At 42.3% G+C, this 20,888-nt stretch overlaps 1 protein-coding gene and 1 pseudogene across 1 annotated transcript; one reads left to right on the top strand and one right to left on the bottom strand.

Moving 5' to 3' along the window:
- LOC139310043 (zinc finger protein 850-like) overlaps window positions 1–20,888 on the bottom strand; it is a 218,579-nt pseudogene that overhangs the window by 128,451 nt on the left and 69,240 nt on the right.
- LOC139311964 (zinc finger protein 84-like) lies at window positions 7,029–11,409 on the top strand. Its single transcript, XM_070936489.1, has 2 exons — window positions 7,029–7,049; window positions 8,378–11,409. Exon 2 carries the CDS (start codon window positions 9,086–9,088, stop codon window positions 10,676–10,678), a length of 1,593 nt encoding a protein of 530 aa, XP_070792590.1. The 5' UTR covers window positions 7,029–7,049; window positions 8,378–9,085; the 3' UTR covers window positions 10,679–11,409.

Here is a 20,888-nt window from a genome sequence, read left to right as displayed (position 1 = left end):
TTATTTGCGGGAGCTCCGCCTTTGCCAAGTATTGATGTATTTTTTCCTCCGAGGTCTCCTCTTCTTTGTATAGGGATTCATAGTACTCTCTCGCTCTTTCTAGTTTATCTTCTTCTTTATTTAAGAGATTTCCCTCAGCGTCCTCTAATATCTGGATTGTCCCTTTTTCATTTTCCTTTTTTAATTTATAGGCCAGCCACCTGCCCGATTTATTTGCGTTCTCAAAATAGTGCTGTTTTGTTCTTTTTATTTTTTGGGCTAGCTCTTCTTGATCTAGAATGTTTAATTTATGTCTCCACACCATCCAATTTTCTTTTGCTACAGTATCTCCAGGCATTTTCTGGAGTTTCCTTTCTGCTTCATCTAGATGTTTGATGAGATCTTCCCTGGATTTTCTTTTTAGTTTGTTTTTATATGCAGTGTAAGATATTATTACCCCTCTCAGGTAGGCCTTCATTGTGTCCCATACTATTTCGCGGGGTGTCCCTTGGTTCTCATTTTCTCCGAAAAAAGTCTTTATTTCTCCTTTCAATTTTTCTACACACTCTTTATCACATAATAGTTTTGTATTGAACCTCCATCTCTGTTGTTTCTTTCTCTTTACATTTCTCCATTTTATTTCCAGGAGGTTATGGTCTGCCCAGATGTTTGGGCTAATTTCTGCCATCTCTATTTCTAACCCCAGCGTCCTGGTAACCCAAGCCATATCTAATCTCAACTATGACTGTTGCAAGTTGGAATAGAATGTAAATTGTCTTTCGCTTGGGTGCAAAGTTCGCCATATATCAATTAAATTCATTTCCTCCACCAAATCGAAAAAGGCTTTTGGTAAAGTCACCCTTTTGTTTTTGTTCATTTTGTTGCTTTTATGGTCGTTATCTGGGTCTACAATTCCATTGAAATCACCTATCATGCAAATTTCATTGTATTCCATATTCCCTAATTGTTCACGTAGCTTTTGAAAAAATTCTCCTTGTTTTTTATTTGGAGCATAAATGCCCACTAGTAACATTTTAGAGTTTTCTATCGTAACTTCAACCATAAGTATTCTACCCTTTGTATCGTTATATTTCAATTCTGCTTCAATTCCTTTTTTAACATAAATTGCTACCCCTCTCTTTCTTTTTTCTGCTAATGAGGTAAATAGTTTACCATATTTTTTATACTCCAAACATTTGCCCTCATCCTTTTTTATATGGACCTCCTGTAGGCAGATTATATCCATATTTTGTTTTGCTAGCTTTGTAAGTGTTAATTTCCTTTTTTTACTATCGTTTAGACCATTGACATTTACTGAGATTAGTTTCAGATCCTTCATTCCTGTTTTCCTTGCTCGGTTTTAGTTCTTGTTTAGTCTTACGGCTCTTACTGGTCTTGTTTTTTTCTCCTTGGCTTCTTCTTCTGTCTTCTTCTCCTCCGCGGTTTCTTCCTCTTCTAGATTTGTCGCCTCTATTTCCTCCTTACTACTTTGTTCTTCTTTTGCACCCCTTAACTGGTCGAGAAAGTCTTGTGCTGTGCTCAAGCTATCTATTTTTCTTTTTCTCCCCTGCCAGGTGATTAGCATCCCCTCTGGCAGGAGCCATCTGAGTAATATATTTCTTTTGTTCAATTGCACAGCCAAAAATCTGTAGCCTTTTCTCACCTCCCTCACTCTTCTCGGAATCTGTTTTAGTATTATCACTTCTTTTCCTCTGTATGTTATTTGTCCGTCCCTCGCCATATTGTATAAGATGTCTTTTACTTTTTTTCTTGCGAATCTAATGTGGACTTCTCTGGGGAGCCTATTCCTCCTCGCATAGTTTGTTTGGACTCTATAGACGTCGTCCAGTTCTCTAATAATCTCACGTTTGTCTTGTTGGAGTACTTCTGCAATTAGTTCCGCCATCTTCTCTCCCAAATCCTCGTCTTTATCTTCTTCCACATTTTGGAAGCGCAAGTAGAACGACGCCCTATCCATCTCTAATTGTATTAATGAATCTTCTAGTTCCTTATTTTGCATCGTCAACGTCTGATCTACCATGTCCAGCTTCTTCTCATTTTGTTCTATTTTTTGCTCCGCCTTCTGGATCCTTTGTTCGTTGTTCGAGATTGAGACTTGAATCTCATTCATCTTCTGGTCCAGTTGGTGGATATCTGTTTTTAGTTCGGTGTGGTTATTGGACATTTTTTCCTGCATGGCCATCATCGTTTCTTGGATTAATGTCAATGTTGACTGTACTGTTAGTAGTGTTGGTGTTGCTATAGCCTTGTCTGTTTTTTGTAATCCTTCCATTGATTTTTGGGTAGCCGGGGAGGTCATGGATATAGTGGGGTTTGAGGGGGTCTTCTTCCCTGTTTTCAGGATCGTTGATGACATGCTCGTCATTTCTTTCAAGATTATTTTTTGTTCTCTAATTATTTTCTCGATATTTCTCCAAATTTTCATACATTGGCTGTCACCTCTTTTTATACTTCTTCAGAGTATGGGGGGGAGATTTTTTATCAATCAATGTCTATTTATCAATCTATATCACTTCCAATCACTATCTTAAATAAACTAACAATCAATATCAATTTATCAATCTACATTACTTCCAATCAATGTCTTAAGTGAATAACAAGAGTTGATTTATAACTTATAATTATGTAATTATAATAATAGTTAATTGGTATATTAAATAGTAATTGATTAATAGGAGTTTATTTCTACTTATTAGTAGTTAATTCAAGACCTAGTAGTTCAAATCACAATAACCCAATAACTCCTAGGTAAATCTATGATCTATAACTAAAATTCTTATGTCTGAATTACTGCTTAAAAAAGTTATTAATTCAAATTTCTATACTTCTGATTACCAATAATTTACTATATGTGGGTATTGTAATTCTAATATAACAATATATCAATATATGAAAATAGTATTTGTACAGGTAAATGTAAATAAATATAATTAAATGCAATTAAATAGTTGAATAAATAGATATAAATCTAATAAGCTCTATAAGAATATATCTTGTATATAGGCAATTAATTAATATAGAGATCTACGCTTCTTGTTAATAACAGTGTTAATATGCAGAGGATCAAAATATTAAAGAAGGATTTTTCAGAAAAAAGAGGGAAAAGGGGGGGAGAATCTCCAAGTTTTAGTTGGGGGCAAGCAATATTTTTCCAAAAGCAAAGGGGTGGTATTCTTTCTCACTCAGCCGCCAGTCTCCTCCAGTCCTTTCTTCTTCCCACGTTTACTTTGCCACTGTCAAAACTCTATGGTAAGCCTCGAAGCTAGATCGTCTCTGTGCCTGTCCTTTTCAGTTTGCTCTGTCAGACTTCTTCAATGGCTGCACTTCCTGTTCTCTGGCACAATTGGATAGAGTCCACTCTCCAACTAAGTTCACCTTTCTGCTTTAACCAGCAAATAGAGAAAAAAAAGTTCTTCTGGATTCTTTTAGCTTCCTTACTCCCTATGCCCACCCATCCTCTTCTTGCGCAGGCAATTTAGCGTCCTCGATTTCTTATTCTCTGCGCCGGCTTGTCGAGCTCCGTGATCTTTCAGACTATTCTCCACTCTCCGTCGCCGCTCTTTTCCGTTTAAGCACTTCTCGCCCGACTCCGCCGGCCCCTTCCTGATGTTCACTCTCACGTAGGCAGGGAGGACACGGTTCGATCTTGACACTGCAGCCTCCGATCTTCCTTGCTTCCCGTCTGGTTGTCAGCTACCACAGCTTCGGGTCAGCCGAAAGGCTGACTTCACACACGTCAGTTTGACAGAGCCGCCCGGTTTTGCGAGAAGTGTTTGCACTTCACTTTCTCGCTCACCCGACTCTCTCTATTGTCCGCGGGGCTCTCCAGGACCCGCGCTCCCGAAGGGATCCCCAAAACGCGGTGACAAACGGTGTTGAGGAGTGGCGATCACTCACTCAGCACCATGTCGCTGCAGCTCGCCAACCGGAAGTCGCTTCTGCCCGTCCTAAAGGGTCTTAATCCCATCATCCTGGAGCTGAAGGTCTTTTGTTTTAGCAATAGCAATAGTAGTTAGACTTATATACCGCTTTACAGTGCTTTAACAGCCCTCTCTAAGTGGTTTTACAGAGTCAGCATATTGTCCCCAACAATCTGGCTCATTTTACCCACCTCGGAAGGATGAGTCTGGTGAGATTCGATCTGCCAAATTGCAGGCAGCTGGCAGTCAGCAGAAGAAGCCCGCAGTACTGCACTCTAACCACTGAGCCACCACTGCTCTTATAGATAGGCTGGCCCCATCTTTCTTAATGGGCACAAAATGCCTGCTGGGGGCTATTAAGAAAGACTGAGTCTGCCTTCTTACCTCTAAAAAAACACGTTTCTCCATTTCTCATTTAGGGAAATATAATATTCTGCCTTTTTAATATTTCCCAAAATATTACATTCTTCTGGGGAGTGGTGCTGACTTTCTACAAATCATAAAAAGCTCTTTACATTTCCAATATTTAAGGTCCCTTTAAACATTCTGAACAATTTGTCCAGGGATAGATACACACAGTACATCATCTTATAAAACTTTTCTTTTACAGTTTAATTTGAATTTTAGATCTTTCATCCACATATTCTCCCATTGTTCAAGCATGATTTACATGCAAAGTTCTTTGCCCACTGAATCATAAAATGCTGTACATAGTCATCCTCCATGTTCCACTACAGTTTATAAACCTTAAAAATATCACTCCCTTGGAGTATCTTGACTTGATGGGACTGGCAGGTCCCAAAATCTTGGGAGCCACAGAAAATCAGTTTTAAACTTTTGGGATGTAGAGAGGCATTGATTTCTATTGAGAGTCACCCCCTAAAATAGCAAATTCTGCCAAAAAAAGAAAAAGATTCTGTCAATGACTACTTCAGCTTCAACCACAACAATACCTGAGCAAATAAGAGATACAAACTCAAGGTAAACCGCTCCAAATTCAATTGCCGAAAATACGACTTCAGCAACAGAGTGATCAATACCTGGAATGCACTACCTGACTCTGTGGTTTCTTCCCCAAACCCCCAAAACTTTAACTTAGACTGTCTACTGTTGACCTCACCCCATTCCTAAGAGGTCTGTAAGGCATAAGCGCACCATCGCGCCTCCCGTCCCTGGCCTAATGTCCCTTTTTACTCTTATTCTTTTCATGTATTCCAATTATGTTTATGCTTTTATATGTTTTCTTATATATGCTCTTTTTTTTTATTGAAAAAGTTTTACAATTACATTTTCTCCCCATTTCCCCCCGCAACCCTCCCTAACCCTCCCTAACCCACCCCTCCCCCCCAGACTTCCACAAAATATAATCCAAATCAAAATCCCCTTTTTATAAAACTTGAACCCCTCCACCCCCTATATATTTTTCACATCTTCACAAAATTCAATTATTCTATCTCTATATAATACTTTCAGTTAAAAGCTATCTGATATTTCCTAGTTTGATATTTATTCTGCACATAGTCTATCCACTTTTTCCACTCCCATACATAAGTCTCTTGTGAGCAATCTTTTAAGTATGCTGAAATCTTCGCCATCTCTGCAAAGCTGGCCATCTTCAAAGTCCATTCATCAATAGTAGGCATAGCTTCATTTTTCCAATATTGACCTATCAGTAATCTCGCTGCTGTTATCATATACAATATCAACTTTGTTTCACCCAATGTAAAACCCTTAACTATACCCAATAAAAACAATTGTGGAGAAAACTGAATTTTTTTCTTCAAAACATTCTGCATAACCCACCAAATTTTTATCCAAAAAGCCTTCACTTTCTTACAAGTCCACCACACATGATAATATGTGGCGTCTAGGCAATCACATCTCCAGCATTTTGGTTGAACATTAGAGTACATGCACGACAATTTCTTAGGATCTAAATGCCATCTATAAAACATTTTATAAAAATTTTCCCTCAAATTCTGTGACTGTGTAAATTTAACATTCTGAACCCATATTTTTTCCCATGTTTCCAACATCACTGGTTCTGCAAAATTTTGTGCCCACTTTATCATGCAATCTTTAACCAATTCAGTTTCTGAATCCCTTTCTAACAAAACATTATAAACCCTTTTAATATGCATTGGACCTTTCTCTTATAGAGAAAAATATTTCTTATATATGCTTGACAAATAAAATAAAATAAAATAAAAAAATAAAATGTCATAAACTTTCAGGGCTCAGTACGTAGCTAATTTTGTAAGCTTAGTGGTATCACATTTCACTATTTTGTTTGGGTCAGTTGCCAGAAGTCAAAAATGACGGTAGCATTTAATCAGTGAAAACCTCTTGCAACCGCCTTAGATAAGAGAGGGGACAAGCGTGTTTTTCTGCCTGTCTGGAGATGGCGCTCAAACAGGTAACACCAGTGGCTAGAAAGCGGACGGTACAGCAGGCGGCGTCTGTGGTTGTGTTTAAGGAGTTAAAATCATCAAGTACTGCTGTCAGATTTTTTACAGGTGGACCCTTTTGTTTTCTAAGGAGGGTAGCATGTCAGATCCCTAAAAGTGATACTGCCATTCAAGTGGAGGAAGGGGGGACTTGGATTCGATTTACTAGCATGGCCTGTGTCATCAGATATTTTACAACCTATATCCTGGCGCCAAGAAAGCCTGAGATTCCCTTTACCTGCAGGAATTTTTATGGTAGCCATGTGGGTTGCCTCACTTTAAAGGGTAGTGGTGGGAATGCATGTTTGTTCGGGTTCTCAAAGGAAATAGTAAAGAAAACATCTTCACACTTGTGTATTGGCTGAAATCTGCATTCTGACTTAAAGGGAGGGGTCTCTACCATTTTAATCCTACTGCTTTGCCTAAAGGCATTCAGATTGTGCTTTAGCTGGACGGTTTTCACTTCTGCTTAATAAAAGAATCCTTTTGAACCACTACCTTTCAAGAGTTCGTACTTTCTTAGGTTGGAAGGAGAGGCGATCCTTACAACTGCATTGCTAGAAAGGCTGGGAGGAGAGGAGACGCGCAGAGAAACTTCCTCTTCCGGATGGCTGATGGGAGGAAGTTGGTGTGTGCAGAGCGGCTTTTGTGCTGTTTCCATGGTGGAAGCAGCAGCTGGCAGGTGAGTGGAGGGCAGCAGGTGGGAGGAGAGTCCGGGAGCAACTTGGGCTGGAAGCGGAGAAGCAACTGGGCTGGAGCCTCTCAGCTGCTGCTGCTGCAGGTTCCTTCCCTCCCCAAATGGAAGCCCACTGGTGCTGCAGGCTGGGAAACTGGGGGCTGCAATTTCTGCTGCTGGGAAGCTTGAAAAAGTCTCCTTCAAATGCAGGTTGAGTCTTTGGGGCTGGTTTCCCTCCAGAGGGAGCTCCGTCACTGGAGGTTTGGAAGAGAGCTGGAAGAAACCTTGGAGGTCTTAATGACATCTCAGACAAATGGCTGTCCCGTCGGTTTAAAAGCCACCAGCAATGGAGCCCCCACAACCTCTGGAGGGAAGCCATTCCCGAAGAATCAACCTTCACTCAAAAGAGACTTTTTCAGTCTTCCAGGCAGCAGAAAATTGCAGCCATTCCGTTCCACTGGCTAATTGTTCTCACTGATGGGATTTCTCCTTAATTCCAGGTGTTTTTCTCTCCTTGATTAGTTTCCATGCATTGCTTCTTGTCTTGTCCTTCTGGTGCTTTGGAAAAGAAGTTGACCCTTCAAGTATTGGAACACTGCTATCATGTCACCCCTAGTCCTTCCTTTCACTAGACGATTCATTCCCAATTACTGCAACCCACTAATTATTCCTACTGCTCTTCTCTGCGCTCTTTATAGAGTCTGGACGCCTTTTTTATATTGTGGTGATGAAAACTGGTTGCAGTAATCCAAGCGTTAAGCAGACTAAAGCACAATTAAGTAACACCAGCTGCTTGCAATTACTGCAAGTTCAAATCTCACCAGGCTCAAGGTTGACTCACATTTCCATCCTTTCGATGTAGGTAAAATGAGGACCTGGATTTTGGGGGCAATAAGTTGACTTTGTATAAAAAAGAACACCGCTTTGGAGGGGTGGGGGGTGGGAAAGCCCTACTAAGCAGGTATATACAAAAGTATGAAGGCTATTGCTTAATGTGTTGTAAGCCACCCGGAGTCTCCGGAGAAGGGCAGCATATAAATCAAACCAATAAATAAATAAATACATATATAATCTATCCTTAGTACATCCAGATATATTTGAGGATAACCCTTGGCAGTGCCAAGAATTTATGATTGACCCAAGTCAAAAACATAATTTTATGGTTGAATAGATATCTTGGTACTCTTCCATGTGTCAAATGAATCATAATTAATGTAAGAGATTATTCTAGCATTGTGGCATGTTTGCTTTTTCATTGTAATGTATACTTTTTTCACATCTTCTGCAACCATTTTATACAGAATTAAATTTACACTTTTCTTTGAAATTTATAGACAAAGAGGATGGCAATAAGAGCACTCTGCACAACTGAGAATAACAAGCAACGTTGAAAAGGAAATAAAATTAGGCAGAAATCAAAATATATTCCATCTCCTTCAAAAAACCACACAATTCTCCTTCTCCAGCAGCTAATAGACAAAAGAGAGAAAATTAACATGAGATTTTGAGCTGGAAAAAGTAGAGGATACGAAACTCAAGGATACATTGCATGAAAAATCAAGGAAGATTATTTTTCACTCAGAAAAAAATGGAAATATCTGGAAGTTAGGGGGAAGGAAAAGGTCTTATTGGGTAGGACACATAGGACAGACAATGATACAGGCCTTACTCTGGGGAGAAGCAAACACCAATCAAAACACCACTAAACAATAGATTTTGATTTAGTGGTAATCAAAACAGCACTAAACAATAGATCACACATATTTTTGACCTCAAGAATATCAGTTGTGGAAAAGCTCCATAGATCTGCCTATTGTAGAAAAAGCACAGATTACAAATCATAGCTGATTAAACAAGGAGATCCCAACTGTACAAAAGCCGTACAAATTATCTGAATATGCCAAAAAGTTTGGACAGAACAGCTTACTTGTGGTTCATGGAACAACCCACACAGGAGAGAAGCCATATGAATGCTCCCGACATGAACACTTTAGTGAGCATGGCAACATGGTAATACATCACAGGACACCCATCACATAAGAATGTCCAAATTGTGTGAAAGTTTCATTGGGAATTACCATCTCATGAGACAACAAAGGACTCACAAAGGAGAGAAACCCTTTCAATGTCCTGATTGTGGGAAAAGCTTCCTTTGGAATTCTGAGCTGGTGAGACACCAGAAGACTCACACAGGAGAGAAACCATTTGAATGTCCAGATTGTGGGAAAAGTTTCAATCGCAATTCCAGCCTGGTGATACACCAGAGGACTCACACAGGAGAGAAACCATTTGAATGTCCTCATTGTGGGAAAAGTTTCTTTAACAATTCCAGCCTGGTGATACACCAAAGGACTCACACAGGAGAGAAACCATTTGAATGTCCTGATTGTGGGAAAAGTTTCAGTCAGAATTCCCACCTGGTGACACACCAGAGGACTCACACAGGAGAGAAACCATTTGAATGTTCTGATTGTGGGAAAAGTTTCAGTCAGAATTTCAACCTGGTGAAACACCAGAAGACTCACACAGGAGAGAAACCATTTGAATGTCCTGATTGTGGGAAAAGTTTCAGTCAGAATTCCCACCTGGTGACACACCAGAAGACTCACATAGGAGAGAAACCATTTGAATGTCCTGATCGTGGGAAAAGTTTCAATCAGAATTCCAACCTGGTGAAACACCAGAAGGCTCACACAGGAGAGAAATCATTTGAATGTCCTGATTGTGGGAAAAGGTTCAGTAACAATTCCAACCTGGTGGCACACCAGAGGACTCACACAGGAAAGAAACCCTTTCAGTGTCCTGATTGTGGGAAAAGTTTCAGTCGGAATTCTACGCTGGTGAGACACGAGAGGACTCATACAGGAGAGAAACCATTTGAATGTTCAGATTGCGGGAAAAGGTTCAGTTACAATTGCAATCTGGTGGCACACCAGAAGACTCACACAGGAGAGAAACCGTTTGAATGTCCTGATTGTGGGAAAAGTTTTAGTCAGAATTCCCACCTGGTGAGACACCAGAGGACTCACACAGGAGAGAAACCATTTGAATGTTCTGATTGTGGCAAAAGTTTCAGTCACAATTCCGGCCTGGTGACACACCAGAGAACTCACACAGGAGAGAAACCATTTGAATGTCCTGATTGTGGGAAACGTTTCAATCAGAATTCCAACCTGGTGAAACACCAGAAGACTCACACAGGAGAGAAACCATTTGAATGTCCTGACTGTGGGAAAAGGTTCAGTAACAATTCCAATCTGGTGGCACACCAGGAGACTCACACAGGAGAGAAACCATTTGAATGTCCTGATTGTGGGAAAAGTTTCAGTCACAATTCCAGCCTGGTGAAACACCAGAAGACTCACACAGGAGAGAAACTATTTGAATGTCCTGATTGTGGGAAAAATTTCAGTCACAATTCCAGCCTGGTGACACACCAGAGAACTCACACAGGAGAGAAACCATTTGAATGTCCTGATTGTGGGAAATGTTTCAGTCAGAATTCCCACCTGGTGACACACCAGAGGACTCACACAGGAGAGAAACCATACGAGTGCCCAGACTGTGGGAAAGATTTCAGTACTAAGACTAGCCTTTTAAATCACGTGCTTATACACACGGGAGAAACCATTTAAGTGCCCCAAGAGTGGATGGTGCTTAAGGAAACATTCCATCCTTATTGCACACAAGAAAATGCGCATGGATTTTCCAAAGTGATGAGTGATGACCTAAAGCAGTGGTTTCCAAAGTGGGCGGTACCAACGTGGGGGGCAGTAGGATGACTTAGAGTGGGCAATAAGAGCAAGGGGATGGCAGGGGGGCGCTAGAGGGAAAAGCGGGTGGCAGGAGGGCGCTAAGTGGCAAGGAGGGTGGCGGAGGGTGGCCCCCACCCTTTGGCCTGTGCCTCGCAACATTTACCTCCTTGCAAGCAAAAAGCAAGAAAAAACAGCTCCTTTCAGCTTCAGCATAGGCTAATTAGCACAAGTTGATTAGATTGGCCTCCCAACTCTCCCAGCTGTTTTGCACAGGGCTCTTCTGCTTGCTGCAAATTGTTGGAGCAGATTTTTTTCCCCTTGTGCTAATCAAGCTATGCTGAAAATGAAACTGAAAGTAAAGCAGGCTGTTTGCTGTTTGCTGCAAGGAAAAATTAGGCAGAGGGAGATTTCTTTTTCTTCTTTTTCCTCACTAAAAAGTAGTTGCAAAAAATGGGAAATTTAGGGCAAAAGAGGAGAGTTCAAGATTTTAAAACAAAAGAAAAAAAGGAGAAAGAAAAAGGCAAATATAAAAATGGGAAGGGAGAATAAGAAATGAAAGAGAAAGATGTTATACATATTTAGAATTGAAATATGAATAGTAGTAAGAAATAAATGGGAAATCATGATTGTAAAAGTGAAATGAGTAATAATTGGAATATTTGTCTTTGTATTTTTGAAATCTAGACGATAAGTTTTTCTTTTTTTCTTTTTTTTAGAAATATGAATAAGTATAAACTGTAACAATTGAAATACCTTTAATGATATATGTTGGTGAAAGTAAAAAGGATTAAGTTTTAGCTTGGATAACATTGTTCTATTTTTCATTTAACAGCATTTTCACATATAATTTTAGCTAAAAAATGGAGCTTTAATTCCAGAAGTCCATTCTTTAAACTTGGACTTCTGGAATTAAAAGTCTCTGGATTAAATGGTACTCCAGACAAAAGATGGAGAAGAGTATCTTGCTTTTAGACATGATAATAGCTGTCTAGAAAGGTGAGTTATGAGCTATTTTTACATCATCAGACCTCAACTATGAGAGACAAAATGAGAAAACAAATCCAGACAATCACATTGTCTGATTTGGAAATAATTTATTTGCAAATTATGGTGGAAAATAAGTATTTGGTCACCTACAAACAAGCAAGATTTCTGGCTCTCACAGACCTGTAACTTTTTGTTTAAGAGGCTCCTCTGTCCTCCACTCAATACCTGTATTAATGGCACCTGTTTGAACTTGTTATCATTATAAAAGAAATCTGTCCACAACCTCAAACAGTCACACTTCAAACTCCACTATGGTGAAGACCAAAGAGCTGTCGAAGGGCACCAGAAACAAAATTGTAGACCTGCACCAGGCTGGGAAGACTGAATCTGCAATAGGCAAGCAGGTTGGTGTGAAGAAATCAACTGTGGGAGCAATAATTAGAAAATGGAAGACATACAAGACCACTGATAATCTCCCTCGATCTGGGGCTCCACGCAAGATCTCACCCCGTGGGGTCAAAATGATCACAAGAACGGTGAGCAAACATCCCAGAACCACATGGGGAGACCTAGTGAATGACCTGCAGAGAGCTGGGATCAACGTAACAAAGGCTACCATCAGTAACACACTACACCGCCAGGGACTCAGATCCTGCAGTGCTAGACGTGTCCCCCTGCTTAAGACAGTACATGCCTGGGCCCATCTGAAGTTTGCTAGAGAGCATTTGGATGATCCAGAAGAGGAGTGGGAGAATGTCATATGGTCAGATGAAACCAAAGTAGAACTGTTTGATAGGAACACAACTCATCATGTTTGGAGGAAAGAGAATGCTGAGTTGCATCCAAAGAACACCATACCTACTGTGAAGCATGGGGGTGGCAATATCATGCTTTGGGGCTGTTTCTCTGCAAAGGGACCAGAACGACTGATCCGTGCACAGGAAAGAATGAATGGGGCCATGTATCGTGAGATTTTGAGTGCAAACCTCCTTCCATCAGCAAGGGCATTGAAGATGAAACGTGGCTGAGTCTTTCAGCATGACAATGATCCAAAACACACCGCCCGGGCAATGAAGGAGTGGCTTCGTAAGAAGCATTTCAAGGTCCTGGAGTGGCCTAGCCAGTCTCCAGATCTCAACCCCATAGAAAACCTTTGGAGGGAGTTGAAAGTCCGTGTTGCCAAGCGACAGCCCCAAAACATCACTGCTCTAGAGGAGATCTGCATGGAGGAATGGGCCAACATACCAGCAACAGTGTGTGCCAACCTTGTGAAGACTTACAGAAAACGTTTGACCTCTGTCATTGCCTACAAAGGATATATAACAAAGTATTGAGATGAACGTTTGATATTGACCAAATACTTATTTTCCACCATAATTTGCAAATAAATTCTTTCCAAATCAGACAATGTGATTGTCTGGATTTGTTTTCTCATTTTGTCTCTCATAGTTGAGGTCTACCTATGATGTCAATTACAGGCCTCTCTCATTAAGTGGGAGAACTTGCACAATTGGTGGCTGACTAAATACTTTTTTGCCCCACTATTTTACTGTTACTGTCTTCCTTAGTGGGTCATGCAAACCGCTATTCTGAACAATGCTATTTATAGGGGTTGGGGGTGGGGGCAGTGGTGGGTTGCCCCAGTTCTATAGAATCGGTAGTAAAACCGGCAGGAGGCCCCACCCACCGACCCCGACATCACCAAAACGCTTCTGTGCATGTGCAGAAGAGTGCGTGCATGCGTGAGCGAAGTGAGCATTCGAGGCCCCACTGCAAACCGGTAGTAAAGGTAAGTAGAACCCACCCCTGGGTGGGGGGCACTGAGGATGAGTTTGTAGTACTAAGGGGGCGGTGGACTGAAAAAGTTTGGGAACCTCTGACCTAAAGTGATGAGTGTAAAGGCTTGAATTTTAAGTCCAGCTGAGAAATTGACTCTTCAATTTGACCAGAAAGAATTTGCTTGATTGTTTTTGTCATCAAGCATGTCATAGTCTTAGATGGGAAGGAGGAAAGAAAAAATTGGAACATGTTAGTTCGATAATGGCTAACTGGCTGGCCATCAGCAGCAGAAGTTGCTGGGTATTTATTTCTGCAGAAATTGTGCAATTCTGCAAAAATCATTTTAGGAGTGTTTTCTGCATTTTTATCATAATAAATGATAGAAATGCCACATGCAGAGAACCAGCCTTTTTCTCCCTGGGTATCCTCGAGATTTTCCACCCCAGAATTTCCCAGGCAGCATCTCTTCGGGAAAAGAGCACTCAGGCTGTAGTTAGAGATTGTGGGTCCCCATGGAAGGAGAAAACAAGAGGAAAGAGAAATAGTTTATCTTTTCCTAACAATTCATTGCACCAAGCATGTCTGCTCAGGTGGTGAATGAGACACACAAGTGGAAGAAACCAGATGAATAACAAATATATTGGGGGAGTTTGGGGCAGTGACAAAAGCAGTGTAAAATTTCAGATGCAAAGGCTACTCTGCCTTGCATGTGACCTTCATGGAGAAGAGTTGTACGAATAATGAGTTGAGAAAAAGGATTGTGTTTTTGACTACAGGATCTCCAGGTTCATTCGCAACTCCTGTTGTGAGCTTGGAGGTTCCTCCTTGTTAGTCTTTGATGGCTGGGAGGTGTGAGCAGAACCAAGGGATTGATACTTTTGTGTTTCCCCCCTTGGTAGGGAAATGTGAGGAAAAAAATTGTACAGTAGATGTTTCATTTCTAAAACAGCATTGCATAAGACTCGTGAATAGATTTTGAGGGGGGGAAAGGAAAGTGTCAGCATTTCTGTAAACATTGGGACAATGTAATGCAAAGCTCTCTTCCCAACACCTGGGAGATCTTTCCTGTTCTTTCACTTCTCTCCCAGGACTCCTTAATTTCTTTCAAAAATTCTTTCAATTAAAGGGGAACATTATTTGTAGCATTATTTTTAGAACTGTATCAGCAGTTCCTTGGGCTGTTTGAGCTTCCTGGGTTGGTGCAGAAAGAACATTCTTTGTTGTGCTTTTTTGATGATAGGTGTCCATTTTAGGTCTTGAGATATGATAGAACGTAGAAATTTGAAGGTCTCTACTGTTGATACTGTGTTGTCTAGTATTGTGAGGGGTGGAAGTATGGGAGGATTTCTCCTAAAGTCTACCACCATTTCTACTGTTTTGAGTGTGTTCAGTTCCAGGTTGTTCCAGTCACACCACGAGGCTAGTTGTTCAACCTCCCGTCTTTATGCAGATTCATCATTGTCTCGAATGAGACCAATCATTGTTGTATCATCTGCAAACTTCAGTAGTTTAAGAGATGGATCATTTGAGATGTAGTCATTGGTATATAGAGAGAAGAGAAATGGGGAGAGCACAAATCCTTGTGGGGGCCCTGTGCTAATTGTACAGGTATCTGATGTGATTCTGCTTAGCTTCACCTGCTGCTTCCTGTCTGTTAGGAAGCTTATGATCCACTTACAAGGGTGTTCAGGTACCGCTACCTGGTTTAGTTTAGTTAGAAGTATGTCTGGAATGATGGTATTGAATGCTGAACTAAAGCTTATAAAGGGGACTCTTGCATAGGCCTTTGGAGATTTAAGATGTTGTAGGATGTAGTGCAGAGCCATATTAACAGCATCATCTGTCAATGTATATGAGTAGAGTACACAAACTATCTCCCTGTTCCTAGCCCAGCACTGTCACTCACCCTATCAAATTCAAATAGGTGCCAAATTTCTAAAATTTAAAATAGTAAAATGCTCAATATACTTAATATTAACTGATTGTTTTCCTTTTTCCCTGGTGTCACATGTTGGTGCACATCTTTATCATGTCTCGTTTTATTATGGTTAGACATTGGAAACCCTTCCAATGATCCCAAAGCCTCTGAATCTCTCTCAGGGCTATATAAAAATATGTGTCTTCTGCTAAATGCTTTATTATGTCCTAAAGCCATGATGGTGAACCTATGGCACACGTGCCACAGGTGCTGTCAGGTTTCGATGTCATCTCAAATAAATTGCACTCCCAAACAATTAATCTTTGCTGAAGTATTCCATTTATTGAGTACGACAGATCTGGCCCCGACTTAGTCGGAGCCGATACTAACCTTCTGACCCCCAAACTCTTCCCTTTTCGTTCCCCAATTCTCATCTTCTCATTGGCCATCTTCCAAGTCAGTCTCCTCAGCTTCTGACTTCATCCCATAGGAATGTTCCCCCCACCATCCCATCTCCTAGGGGATATTATCTACAAAGAAATAAGTAGGTGAAAAGTCAAGTCTCGTCTTTATATGGCAGCATCAGAATGCTGACAGGTGGCACACGGAGCCATATCTGTGGGCACGCGAGAATTGCCCTAGCTCAGCGCCAACTGATTTTCAGTCCTTCTGGGCCCACTGGAAGTCGGGAAATGGGCCTCTGAAGCCTGGGGAGGGAGAAAAACAGGCCTCATGGACCCACCGGTAACCTTTCTGCGTCACATGCCATAAGCGGGGGGGAGAGCGCAGGGGGATTGTGCGCGCATGCGCGGGGCCCGGGGGGACATTGAATTATGGGTGTGGGTGCACGTGAACATGACCTCCCTGCGCTCCCCCCACTTTTGGCACGCAACGGTAAAAAGGTTAGCCATCACTGTCCTAAATGGTCTTAATCCCATCATCCTGGAGCTGAAGGTCTTTTGTTTTAGCAATAGCAGTAGTACTTAGACTTATATACCGCTTCACCGTGCTTTAACAGCCCTCTCTAAGTGGTTTTACAGAGCCAGCATATTGTCCTCAACAATCTGGCTCATTTTACCCACCTCAGAAGGATGAGTCTGGTGAGATTCGATCTGCCAAATTGCAGGCAGCTGGCAGTCAGCAGAAGAAGCCTGCAGTACTGCACTCTAACCACTGCGCCACCACTGCTTTTATAGATAGGCTGGCCCAATCTTTCTTAATGGGCACAAAATGCATGCTGGGGGCTATTAAGAAAGACTGAGTCTGCCTTCCTACCTCTAAAAAAACACGTTTCTCCATTTCTCATTTAGGGAAATATAATATTCTGCCTTTTTAATATTTCCCAAAATATTTCATTCTTCTGGGGAGTGGTGCTGACTTTCTACAAATCATAAAAAGCTCTTTACATTTCCAACATTCATTTGAGGTGCCTTTATACATTCTGGACAATTTGTCCAGGGATAGATACACACATTACATCATCTTATCAAACTTTTCTTTTATAGTTTAATGTGAATTTTAGATCTTTCAGCCACATATTCTCCCATTGTTCAAGCATGATTTACATGCAAAGTTCTTTGCCCACTGAATCATAAAATGCTGTACTTAGTCATCCTCCATGTTCCACTACAGTTTATAAACCTTAAAAATAGCACTCCCTTGGAGTATCTTGACTTGATGGGCCTGGCAGGTCCTAAAATCTTGGGAGCCACAGAAAATCAGTTTTAAACTTTTGGGATGTAGAGAGGCGTTGATCTCTATCGAGAGTCAGCCCCTAAGATAGCAAATTCTGTCCAAAAAAAGAAAAAGATTCTGTCAATGACTACTTCAGCTTCAACCACAACAATACCTGAGCAAATAAGAGATACAAACTCAAGGTAAACTGCTCCAAATTCAATTGCCGAAAATATGACTTCAGCAACAGAGTGGTCAATGCCTGGAATGCACTAGCAGACTCTGTGGTTTCTTCCCCAAACCCCCAAAACTTTAACCTTAGACTGTCTACTGTTGACCTCACCCCATTCCTAAGAGGTCTGTAAGGCATAAGCGCACCATCTTCCCTGTCCTAATGTCCCTTTTTACTCTTATTCTTTTCATGTATTCCAATTATGTTTATGCTTTTATAGGTTTTCTTATATATGCTTGACAAATAAAATAAATTAAAAAAAATGTCATGAACTTTCAGGGCTCAGCACGTAGCTAATCTTCGTAAGCTTAGAGGTATCACATTTCACTCTTTTGTTTGGGTCAGTTGCCAGAAGTCAAAAATGACGGTAGCATTTAATCAGTGAAAACATCCTGCAACCGCCTTAGATAAGAGAGGGGACAAGCGCGTTTTTCTGCCTGCCTGGAGATGGCGCTCAAACAGGCAACACCAGTGGCTAGAAGGCGGACGATACAGCATGCGGCGTCTGTGGTTGTGTTTAAGGAGTTAAAACCATCAAGTACTGCATTGCTAGAAAGGCTGGGAGGAGAGGAGACGCGCAGAGGAACTTCCTCTTCCGGATGGCTGATGGGAGGAAGTTGGTGTGCAGAGCGGCTTTTGTGCTGTTTCCATGGTGGAAGCAGCAGCTGGCAGGTGAGTGGAGGGCAGCAGGTGGGAGGAGAGTCCGGGAGCAACTTGGGCTGGAAGCGGAGAAGCAACTGGGCTGGAGCCTCTCAGCTGCTGCTGCTGCAGGTTCCTTCCCTCCCCAAATGGAAGCCCACTGGTGCTGCAGGCTGGGAAACTGGGGGCTGCAATTTCTGCTGGTGGGAAGCTTGAAAAAGTCTCCTTCGAATGCAGGTTGAGTCTTTGGGGCTAGTTTCCCTCCAGAGGGAGCTCCGTCACTGGAGGTTTGGAAGAGAGCTGGAAGAAACCTTGGAGGTCTTAATGACGTTTCAGACAAATGGCTGTCCCGTCGGTTTAAAAGCCACCAGCAATGGAGCCCCCACAACCTCTGGAGGGAAGCCATTCCCGAAGAATCAACCTTCACTCAAAAGAGACTTTTTCAATCTTCCAGGCAGCAGAAAATTGCAGCCATTCCGTTCCACTGGCTAATTGTTCTCACTGATGGGATTTTTCCTTAATTCCAGGTGTTTTTCTCTCCTTGATTAGTTTCCATGCATTGCTTCTTGTCTTGTCCTTCTGGTGCTTTGGAAAAGAAGTTGACCCTTCAAGTATTGGAACACTGCTATCATGTCACCCCTAGTCCTTCCTTTCACTAGACTATTCATTCCCAATTACTGCAACCCACTAATTATCCCTTCTGCTCTTCTCTGCGCTCTTTATAGAGTCTCCACGCCTGTTTTATATTGTGGTGATGAAAACTGGTTGCAGTAATCCAAGTGTGATCTTAATCAAAGCATTATAAATTGGTACTAATACTTCATGTGATCTCGATTCTATCCCTCTGTTTAGGCAGCCAGAGTTTCTCAGGCTTTTTGAGTTGTTTTCCCTTTGATTGATTGATTGATTGGTTGGTTCGATTTATATGCCGCCCTTCTCTGGAGACTCAGGGCGGCTTACAATGCCTTAAGCAATAGCCTTCATGCTTTTGTATATACCTGCTTAGTAGGGCTTTTGCCCCCCCCCCCCAGCGGTGTTCTTTTTTATACAAAGTTAGCTTATTGCCCCCACAATCCAGGCCCTCATTTTATCTACCTTGAAAGGATGGAAGGCTGAGTCAACCTTGAGCCTGGTGAGATTTTAATTTGCAGTAATTGCAGGCAGCTGGTGCTAGTAAACAGCACTTTAGTCTGCTGCGCCACCAAGGCTCTTGTATAAGATTTTCATCCATGGAATCCTTCCCAAGCTGTCTCTTGGTTTGTTAAAATCAGCTGCTTTAAAGTCTAAGACCTTAGTTTGATTTTGCTCTATTGCTTGTGTCTGCATTATATTGAATTCCAGTATGACATGGTCACTCTTCCCCCAATTTACCTGCAACCCCCCCTATAATTTCCTCTCTGCTAGTAAAAATTTAGATCACTATAGGACCGTGATGGCGAACCTATGGCACGGGTGCCACAGGTGGCACGCGGAGCCATATTAGTGGGCACGCCAGCTCAGCTCTGGGGCACATGCGCGCACCGGCCAGCTGATTTTCAGGCCTTCTGGGCCCACCAGAAGTAGGGAAACAGGCTGTTTCCTGCCTCTGGAGGGCCTGGGGACGGGGTGGGGAAGGCCCATTTTTCTTTCTTACCTGGCTCCAGATCCTCTCTGTGTATCTGGGAAGGGCGAAAACAGCCTTTTCCACTCCCTTGGAGGCCCTACGGAGGCTGAAAGGGCCCATTTTCCGACTCCCGGTGGGACAGGAAGTGATGTTTTTTCCTGTCCCCAGCCTCCAGAGACTCCTAGAAAGGCTCCTAGATACTCCTAGAAAGGTTCTGTGCGCGTGCGACCCACCCCCATCCTCCCCTCTCCTGGCACGTGATGGCAAAAAGGTTAGCCATCACTGCTATAGGAGATCCTTAGTTCCCTTTTCTACCTTTTGGATGACAAGTTGTCATCTAGATTCATTAGGAACCTTTTAAGACAGGGGTGTCAAACTGGAGGCCCATGGGCTGGATGCGTCACATGCAGGCCACACCCACCCATTCTACCCACAAACGGGTAGAATGTCACAAAATGTCACATGACGGCAACACGACATGGCAAGTTTGACACCCGTGCTTTAAGACAAAATTGGCCAGCCATTTTTCTGGAATGCTATAGGGTATCCTGCCTGAGAAGGAGATTGGACTAGAAGACTTCCAAGGTCCTTTCCAACTCATAACCTATTCTGTTACGGGCTTGCTATTCTCTTGGCAACCAAATTGCACTGATTCTGCCACTAGTTTTTTTCTAGGGTTTATGTTTTTTAACTTCCAGGTCTTGCCAAAAGCACGATATTTCCTATTGGTGCCGCATCCGGGTATTACGTCGGATCACCCCAACGATGCCCTTGAAGTGATGTCCCGGTGCCTGGAGGCCATACGGGTCTGGATGGGGAGGAACAGGCTCACGCTCAACCCATCCAAGACCAAGTGGCTGTGGTTTCCGATGTCCCGATATAGTCAATTGGTGCCATCACTGACTATTGGGGGCGAATCATTGGCCCCCACGGAGAGGGCTCGCAACTTGGGCATCCTCCTGGACTCACAGCTGTCTTTAGAAGAGCATTTGACAGCCGTGACTGGGAGGATTTTTCATCAGGTTCGCCTGATTCGCCAGTTGCGTACCTTTCTGGATCGGGACTACTTACGCATGGTCACTCATGCCCTCGTCACCTCCCGCCTGGACTATTGCAATGCTCTCTACATGGGGCTCCCCTTGAGGAGCACCCGGAGGCTCCAACTGGCGCAGATTGCGGCCGCGCGGGTGGTAATGGGAGCGACATGGCGCTCCCATGTAACACCTCTCCTGCGCGAGCTTTACTGGCTCCCGGTGGT

This window comes from Pituophis catenifer, unplaced genomic scaffold, assembly GCF_029215685.1.
Source record: "Pituophis catenifer annectens isolate HBS135680 unplaced genomic scaffold, rPitCat1.0.hap2 SCAF_2, whole genome shotgun sequence".
NCBI lineage: Eukaryota > Metazoa > Chordata > Lepidosauria > Squamata > Colubridae > Pituophis > Pituophis catenifer.
This window is presented reverse-complemented; position numbering and strand designations above follow the sequence as displayed.

Coding starts and splice junctions, on each gene's coding strand:
- LOC139311964 (XM_070936489.1), top strand. CDS start 9,086: ATGTCCAAATTGTGTGAAAGTTTCATTGGGAATTACCATCTCATGAGA.